At 34.4% G+C, this 9,065-nt stretch overlaps 1 protein-coding gene and 1 long non-coding RNA gene across 10 annotated transcripts in view; one reads left to right on the plus strand and one right to left on the minus strand.

The window, feature by feature from the left end:
- LOC122526455 (tensin-1) overlaps window positions 1–6,877 on the minus strand; it is a 166,226-nt gene extending 159,349 nt beyond the window's left edge. For 4 of the 9 annotated variants that reach the window (XM_043649863.1, XM_043649873.1, XM_043649870.1 and 1 more), the window contains exon 1: window positions 5,059–6,081. In XM_043649863.1, the coding sequence (XP_043505798.1) occupies window positions 5,059–5,151 (93 nt within the window). In that variant the 5' untranslated portion in view covers window positions 5,152–6,081. The other 5 variants (XM_043649858.1, XM_043649859.1, XM_043649857.1 and 2 more) reach the window with 5 other exon arrangements.
- A 75-nt stretch (window positions 6,878–6,952) lies between these two features.
- LOC122526459 lies at window positions 6,953–7,397 on the plus strand. The gene is made up of 2 exons (XR_006306067.1): window positions 6,953–7,039; window positions 7,123–7,397. It is a non-coding gene; the product is annotated as an uncharacterized LOC122526459 (long non-coding RNA).
- Window positions 7,398–9,065: the final 1,668 nt, after the last annotated feature.

Below are 9,065 nucleotides of genomic sequence, written 5' to 3' on the forward strand. Positions count from 1 at the left end.
TTTAATTGCTCCCAGTAATTAAGAAAACCTTCAGATCTTCCTCCTTATTTTCCAACATCGACATAGTTATCTCTAATTTTCTTCTTTCGATAATACGTCTCTCCTATATATTTATTTTTTTCTCTTTTTTTTTTTCTTAATCCGTTCCGAGTTTCTTTATACTTTCTTTCATTACATCGTCCCGACGTTATTATTTTATAATAAAAAAGTTGAGATTTTTGTCCTTTCGTTTTTAATGAAATTGCATTTAGAATTTATTTGAAAGATAAAAGAGAAAAATAAATGTATGATCTAGAAATATACTTTTAACATTATCTTCGCGATACAAAGGAAATATTTTTACGGTTAGCTCTCGTGTGTAGACAATGATTGGCAAGCGTCGAGAGGATGTTATTTCGTGTGCCAGACGAAAAACGAAAGACGTTATTTTTATCACCGTCTCCTCTCTGGAACGACACGCACACTCACCATCTTCTAAGAGCAAAAACTGGCTGTTCCGTGAGACGTAGGCGTCACTGAGCTTTGCCAAAAATAAGACAAGAATGAACTTATCGAGGTAATTGACACTGTGACTTATTTTAATCTATTTATAAAAATAATATTATAAGTATACGTATCTATTCCTAATCGACCATTAGAAAGTTTCAACATTCCTTCTTCTGGTTTTTTATTTTCCTTTCTTTCTATACAAAGGTAACATGGTGAACATGCAAGAATATTATTTCTCTCATAGCTTCTCAGATTAGTAAACGATCATTTGACTCGAAGTTAGTTTGAATATTGACCGAAACGTTAGAAGTTGTCACACCATTCCTAGTTGAATTCACACATTGCGTTACCGAACTGTTTGCTTTTAACTTTGCTCAATAACTTCTTCTACCGTTTGTTCTTCCCATACCAACTTCTTTCTTCCACCTCGGATACTTTAGTCACACGATCTAAGTTTATTCTTACATGGTGTTACTTTTCTTACTTTCTTACTTTCTTTCTTTATTTTTTTTCTCTCCCTATTCTTTTCGGAATGCTTATTTTCTTTTCTCGAGAAAATAATTTATGATATTGTCACGACAATAAAACAGAATGTTCGAAATAAAATGTTTCGTAATCTTGTAGACCGGGTAAAAATGAACCGTAAAAAAAAAAATTAAACTTTTGAAAAAAGGATAATCAAGTTTATCGGATTTATGTATATTACAAGTGTATATCTCTATTCGAGTAATATTCATTCGTTCAAGAAGGATTTGCGGAAAGTCTTCTTAAGTCCGACCTCGAGAGACCACAGGCAATAGGCCAAAATCGATTGCTCGATTAAATCAACGTTATCGATGCTATACTTTGCTTCTGCGAAGTTTCGAGATTATCCTCAGCATTAGGATCAATCCGATAGATAGGTTAATACTTCAACAATTAAACCTATAAAAAACTTTTCACATATTTTCGTTACGACACTGAAATATTTGTATATTTTATTTATTTATTTATTTAATGATTTTTCTTTCAATATTATATACGATTATGAACACTTATTCTTACGTTTACAAAATCGTCAAATATTTCTTTAAAATATTATACAATTGATCATCAAAATGATGTAATTTCGATTAAAGATTAAAGATCGTTTTAACAAATTTGGAAATATTTTAATAAATGATTACACCAGGATAATAATACATTGGTCTTAACCCTTACGTATATTACGATCTAGATTATTATCATTCAGCGATAATTCGTTGCCGTTTTCTTTAATGTTATTGGAACGAGTATATCGAAAATGGAGATCGTTCGGGATCGGTAATTCCGTAATTTCCTCTGATTAATTTGTCCGGTGTGGAGCAATCAGAGAGAAAGTACTTACATCTTTCGAGGAAACTATTATCGAAAATGGCATGTTCGTTCATTCGTTCATTCGATCGATCGAATCGCACCATTCTATCGCATCGCGGTATCAAACGTTTCACTTTATTTTCAACGTATTGATCCTACTCATCGTTTACGATATACAAAAAAAAAAAAAATACTTTTTGGACTTGCAAGAAATTTTAATTTAATTGCTGATAATTTTTTATTTTTATATAATATATTATCTTATATAGGAAAATATGTATACATGTGTATAAGTATACTTACATATGCGAACGATGTACACTCACGATAAGTATCGTGCACAGGTGTACCAATAATAGTACGGTTATAATAACAGAGAACGTGTACTCCCATAAGCGAACCCCACGAACGTCGACACGTAGAAGAACAAGTAATCTGTGTTACGGGAAAACAAGTACGATATCGTATCCGCTTGAAAAGCAACTTTTGCACGAGCAACTACTTTTCTTTTACAACCAAAAGGACCTTTCCATCGAATTTCTCCAATAAAACGCGATTGAAATCGATCTCTCGTATAAATCGATTGCGTCATTAAAAACATGTTCGATAACAGCTACAAATTTTATCATCGATTCCAATCGATATTTATTTCCATTAAATATCAACTAATTATTCGTTCCATTTTACAAAGATATTACAGAGAAAAATAAACTTGTTAACCCGTAATCAAATACTTGTTTTTTATCAAATTAAAAAAGACGAAGCGCTTCGTCATAAAAAACTACGATAAATTATTATATTATTATATATTAAATTATTATATTAGTTAATATTGCAATGTTACGTAGAAATGAATAGACGTATTGGTAAATGGAAAACCATTTTAATTATCATCTACTATGTTATCTTTTATCTATCATCTCTTTCTTCCTCTCTCTCTACGTCATATACCATATTGTTAGTGGGTGGACGTGAATGAATTCACCGGGCCAACTAATTCGTCCGTTTATTTTCGCTTTTACGTTGAATAGAAATGGTACTCTTTCTTTCACACTGACAAAGTATTCCACAGTCGAGATCGTATTCATTCCGTAGAATATCGTATCGCGGCGTTTTAAGCAGCGTTTTAATGAAATCTCTACTGCACACCAACGCTATGGGTGGTATGGGTGTTGCAGTACTATTATTTAATTACCGACCACTTTAAACCTCTATTTTTTTTCATATCCTTCGTTCGTACGACGATATCTCTACCCTTCCTCCTCCCTTCCTCCTCCCCCCTTTCTATCCACTCCTTCTCGTGTTATTTAGATTACGCATATGTATAGTTATCTATTCATCTAATACTCATAGCATTCCTACTGCATACAGCTTTTGATCGACCTTAAACGTTTTTATCGTATTTCTGAGATTTAAAATACATCCTGGAATCGTAAATTTTCTTTCTTATTCTCGAGAGGTTCGTTATCATCCGACAGGATCACTCCCTTCGACTAAATTTTCATCGGCCATTTCCTGTCCCTCGAATTTTTTGTTAACCGTCCGTTTGAATGTATGTACTTATGTATGTATATATGTATACATTTGTAAATTTAATTTTTAACGATATTTCGTATGTTTTATTAAAACGGTGAGTTTTTGTATTTGTACGTATGTTATGCATGTATGTGTGGACATTGATTAAATATTCGTATCGTATGAAATACGTATGTTAAATACAGTTGAGTATTGTTAGAGTAGTTGCTGTGAAATTTGATATTTTTTGTCATTCGTTCTATCGTAGTTACAATCGCGATAGTGTAGATTTTCAACGATTTCACGATAATAACGAGCAAAGTGAAATATTAGGTTGATTATTATTTTAATTGGTGAGCCATATTTCTTCGAAATCGATGAATGAATGAATGAATGAATGAATGAACGAACGAACGAACGAACGAATTAACGAATTAACGTTTGTGAGAGATATTATATGTACATGTATCAAAATGTATAAAAAAGCTAAGAGAAAAATCACGCTATGGGATTAATAAATTTGATCTAAGGTAGACCACCATGGCGCCACTTCGTCATCTTTCGAAAAGAATTCTTATCTCCTTGGAGATTTTTATGGCATTCCAAGTTGAAAGGAACTTTTGGGGCTAATAACAAACCATCTCTACCCTTTCTCGATCCTTTTACTATAGTCTCCTCTAAATCTTTCCACTTTCCCTCTTTTTTATTTTCCGTTATCTGCTTCTTCCTTCTTCTATTTCTTCTTCTTTTTCTTTTCTCTTTTTCTTTTTTTATCCCTTCTTTACTCGTTCACTCGCTCGTTCCCGCACGTGTGCTTTATTAGAGAAACGATGATTCTTTCCAATCCCGAGTTTCATCTTCCCCATTCGTCTCTCCTCACGAATCTTTATAATTCTTTACGAGAATAACGGAATAAGAAAGGAAAGGGCTTTTTCATTAATTCGAAACCGTGGAAACTAACCATCGTAAAACATTCATTAACATTAAATAAACATCCTGCTGAATTTATCTACGATTTATTGTCCAACAAACAAGACGAGTTTGTTTTTTATTTTTCAAGAGAATTGATGTAATCTAAATTAGAAGAAGGAAGCTGGTTACGTTAACTATAGAACAAAATTATACGGTAAGACGAATCATTCTCCTTATATTTCTTTTTCTTCTCGTCATAAATTAATTTAAAATATATTTGTAAAAGTAAAAGAAAGAAAGAAAGAAAAAGAAAAGAAATAAATACAAAATTATATCCATCGGAATGCCGAAGCAAGCTTATTGAGTGCCAGAAGCACTTCTTTCGAAAAGACCTTGATTTGGTTAGATAAAATCGTATAAAAAACGTTACGCTCGTCGAGTGTTCGAATAAATGGAAAAAAAAAAGAAAAAAGAAAAAAAGAGAAAGAAAAAACAACCAGAGAAATAAAAGTCAATTGCAAAGAGCCATAAATGAAGCCATGTGTTTTGAATTCGATAGTAAGTAGTACGGAATGAAAAGGAGTATAACTCGAGAGGCTTTTTCGAGGGTTCTTCTTGTCGAAGGTAAAACGAGTTTGAGTCGAGTCACGATTTTCCTACTAGCCTAACCGTTTCGAAAGATCATTATCTAACGACATTAGGAATAAGAGATAGAGATTAAAAAAAAAACAAAAAACAAAAAGAAAGAAGACAAAGAAGTAAAGAAAGAATCAAAAAAAAAAAAAACATCTTAGCGGAAGATCTTACCTTGACGAGCAGGTGTATCGGCTGACTGACGCTCAGTGGCTTGCCCCTTCTAGGTTTGCCTCCTGCACCACCCAAACACTTTATCCACGGCATTCCTCGACTATTTTCTCGATCCTTTTTCTTTCTATTATTCGAGCTCTCTTTTTTGATTTCGCGAGGCTCTCTGTTGCCAGCCTTTGCCTGGCTCCTCGATCTTTCCTCCCTCTTAACTCTTTCCTTCGTATCCTCCAGCCTGTCTGCTTTCTTTTTATCACTTTTTCACAGATATATCCTTCTTCTTCTTCTTCTTTCTTATATTTCTCTCTCTTTTTTATTATTCTCTTCCTTTTTAGGGTTCTACAATTTTCCCAATTTTCACATCGTTCTCGTTTAGTTTCTGCATTTTTGTAATTTTAATTCTATGTCTACCTTATTAGATATTCCCCGTTATTTCTCTTTTTTCTTATCTTTTCCTCTATCTTTCAAGTAAATATATACCTTTTTTCTTTTCCTTTCTTTATTTCTTTTTGTACCGGTAGAAGCTAGTAAATCTTAACTCTCTCTCCACCCTTTTCCAGTCTTCGTGACTGAAAGTATTAATTCCTCTCGTCAACGAGTTTACACGAACGAGAAACACGTATGTTGTATCTTCCTCTTCTTCTTCTTCTCCTTCTCGTTAGGATGCAACACCGAAACACGCCCGGGGAAATTCATGAATGAACGTTACTAACGGACGTTAGTTTTCATCGATTTGACGATTATAAGTTATCATCGTCGTAGTTGATGTCACGCCAACTGTCATCGCTTACTGTTGTGTTACCAACTTCCGCCGTTTGACGTAATACTGCTGTTGACCGTGAATCCTATAGTCCAGTTCAGAAATAGAAAGAGACGGAAAGAAAGATTTGATCGTAATAGCAAAAAGGAGTGTCTCGATCACGCACAACTCCACCAAGGACAGATCTGAACGATCGATCGAAGAAAGATAGAATGAAAGAAAGAGAACGAGAGAGAAATAGAAAGAGAGAGAGAGAGAGAAAAGATAGAAACTTCGTTCCAGACGATCGATCGTTGCTCCTTTTCGATGATGATGATGATGATGTTGCTGTTGTTACCGTTGTTGTTGTTGTTGACGACGATGTTAATTAGATCGAAGACAAAATTTTGATAATAAGAAAAAAAAAAAAAGAAATATGAATGGTAGCAAACTATGACAGGAAAGAAGCAACGATAGTTCGTTTATTCGATTTTCCGACCTCGTGTAAGGCCGTCGAGGGAACACCAGCTACGTCCTCGCGCGCGTGCGGTTCTCGCAAGACTGCCGCCTATCGAGTTCTCTATCGTTGGCTTTATACGCGCGTTGACAGTCGCGTCAATCCGACGATCTTCCTCCTACGAGTTGAATTATAATAAAAAAAAAAGGCAAATATATAAAAGTATAGAAGAATCAAACGAACGACAAAAATACGATTAGTAACACGTAACGATCCTTTGACAATTTTTTAATCGAACCACTCTCTTGCCCGTTATTTTTTTTTTCGATTTTTTATTTTGACAGTAATTAACACATTTTTCTTTTACGTCATCGATTTGTGCATCGAATCCGTTCCAATTTCCATTTCTCTCTCTCTTTCTCTTTCTATCTCTCTTTGTTTATAATTTATTGAATGTTTTTCAAAATAAATTCGTTAATTTTGTAATCAAACACGTGAATCTCGCACGTGATAAGATTGATTTCAAAAGAAGAGTTACGAGATACGTTAACTCGTACGAAAAAGATGTTTATTTGTGTATGTGTATTCTTTCGACCAGCTCGCCCCGCGGTCTGCAGTCGACTGACAGAAAATACCGAGCGAGAGCCCGTCTTCGGCCGCCAGGCAGACGGGTGGACAGAGGGACTGCAGGGAGAAGGGAGGCAAAAGGGTGCCAGAGGGAAGCCGATGGCTCGACACAGAGGGGCGGAAGGAACCAGCAATCCGTGTCGAATGCAGCGCTCTGTTCAGTTAGTTTTTCCTCTCTCTTTATTTCTTTCTTTCTTTCTTTCTTATTCCTTACTCTTCTAACCATTAAAACTTTCTTCTTCAGATAATAATGTATCATAATTGGTCCAGGGATCATATTCCTTCTCGGATTACGTCTTATGCTACCAGCACGTATTGTCTATTTAATTACGATAAATGTGTTATAAATAGTATCTATGTGTATAGGTATATGTATTGTACTATATAGAGAACGATTGGTTTAATTCGAAGTTAATTGCTTTTTTACCGATCGATTGGGTTTTATTGAATATGAGGTTGGAATTTGTGTAATAAAATGTATATAGGAGAATAACATAACAATATATTTGTTCTACCATACGCGAATTTGTCTTTCTTTCTTTTTTCTTCTATTTGTTTAAATTTATAAGCACCGATAATAGTAACTTAAGAAAAACTTGTATAATAAATACATGCATGCGTAAAACCTGGAACGCACGTAACAGTATTATGCACGAACGTTAACGTTATTTTTATTTCATGTTATTTCTTTCATTTTTTTTTTCTTTTTTCCTTCACTACCGACAATGTTATTCCACGCAAACCGATGGCGAAGGCAACATGCGGTGTTCTTTACGATGGGAGCGTATACGAACACTGCGCCGTAAGAAAAGCGAACGAAAGATGATGCTTTTCTGCCTTACCACACACCAAGTTACTTCGTCAGATTCTAAACTCGAGATGAGTCTACGTGTTTGGATGAAAAATTTCATAGGTAAACGATAAAATAGATCGAACGATAGTTCGAACGAGATGCGATCTAATCTTCCAAAATTGCATCGTAAAAGAAAACTACGATGTGCCAAGAATCCCTTGCAAAATTATTATTGCTTGTAAGCTTCTTTCTCTCTCTCCTTCTCTCTCTCTATATATATATTTCATCATCGATTTTAACTATTTTTTTAGTTTTTATTTTACGCGTTGTGTAATCTCGATCGATATTTTTAAAACGCGCTGGATCAGATATTCTTTCACAGTTTTCAGCAAAAGGTAATACTTCGCGTCGACCTAAAATTTAAATGTAAAACTACGGATACAAAAATACGAAAAACCGTAACAATAAAAAATAAATACAAAAAATACGCATACCAAAAAAAAAAAATAGGTCGTGTTTCAAAAAAAAAAGACCAATTTTTCCAAACGCAATCCTATACTTTTACGATCCACGTCAAAAAACGTTTTACAAATGAAAAAGAAACGACACGATTCGTCGTCATTGTCGTCGTCGTCGTCGTCTCCGTTGTCTCCGTCGTCGTCGTCTTCATCTCCGTTGTCATCGTCTTCGTCGTCATAGTTATTACCTTTCATTACGATTTCCGTCAACGAAGTCGTTAATCAAATTTGCATGGCGTCGCAGAGCTTCGCGCAACTTTCCGTTCCGTTAAGAGATCGTGCGAATGGAATATTCGATATCTCGTGCTCGATACTCTACTTTCGAATTCATGTTCCTTAACCTGCGGAATACGAAATTATCTAACGCGTTGATTCCTTCCGATCAAAAATCAATAGCCCTTTTAATTAAATAATTTTAGATTTAAATATATCTCTTTCGATAAATACTTTTAACTAAAATGTAATTAATACCGTTTACGCTTAATCGACAAATCGAATCAACAATTTTAATGCCAAGCTAACACACAACTGTTAGTAATTATTCGCGAATTCATTTAAATAAACTCATCGAGATACTTCGTAAAATTTTCCTATCTGTCCTATTTTCCTATTTCTGTCATTTCGTATTTTATTTATTTATTTAATTTTTTGTCTTTATACAGTTTCTATTTCATTGCAACTTCAAATCGTTAGATACATTTCATGCATTCACCCTCATTCGAATTTCCACTCCCTTGAACACTTTCACGTGGATACCTCGTCTACATCGTGTGTCAAAAAGGGTGTAAATCATCGTTGGCATACCCGTTCGTTCGAAAGATGCAACCTCGCGGTGTGCTTCTTTGCAATGCGAACGAAGATATGAGAAGGATAAAA

Source organism: Polistes fuscatus, unplaced genomic scaffold, assembly GCF_010416935.1.
Source record: "Polistes fuscatus isolate 324 unplaced genomic scaffold, CU_Pfus_HIC Scaffold11, whole genome shotgun sequence".
Lineage (NCBI taxonomy): Eukaryota > Metazoa > Arthropoda > Insecta > Hymenoptera > Vespidae > Polistes > Polistes fuscatus.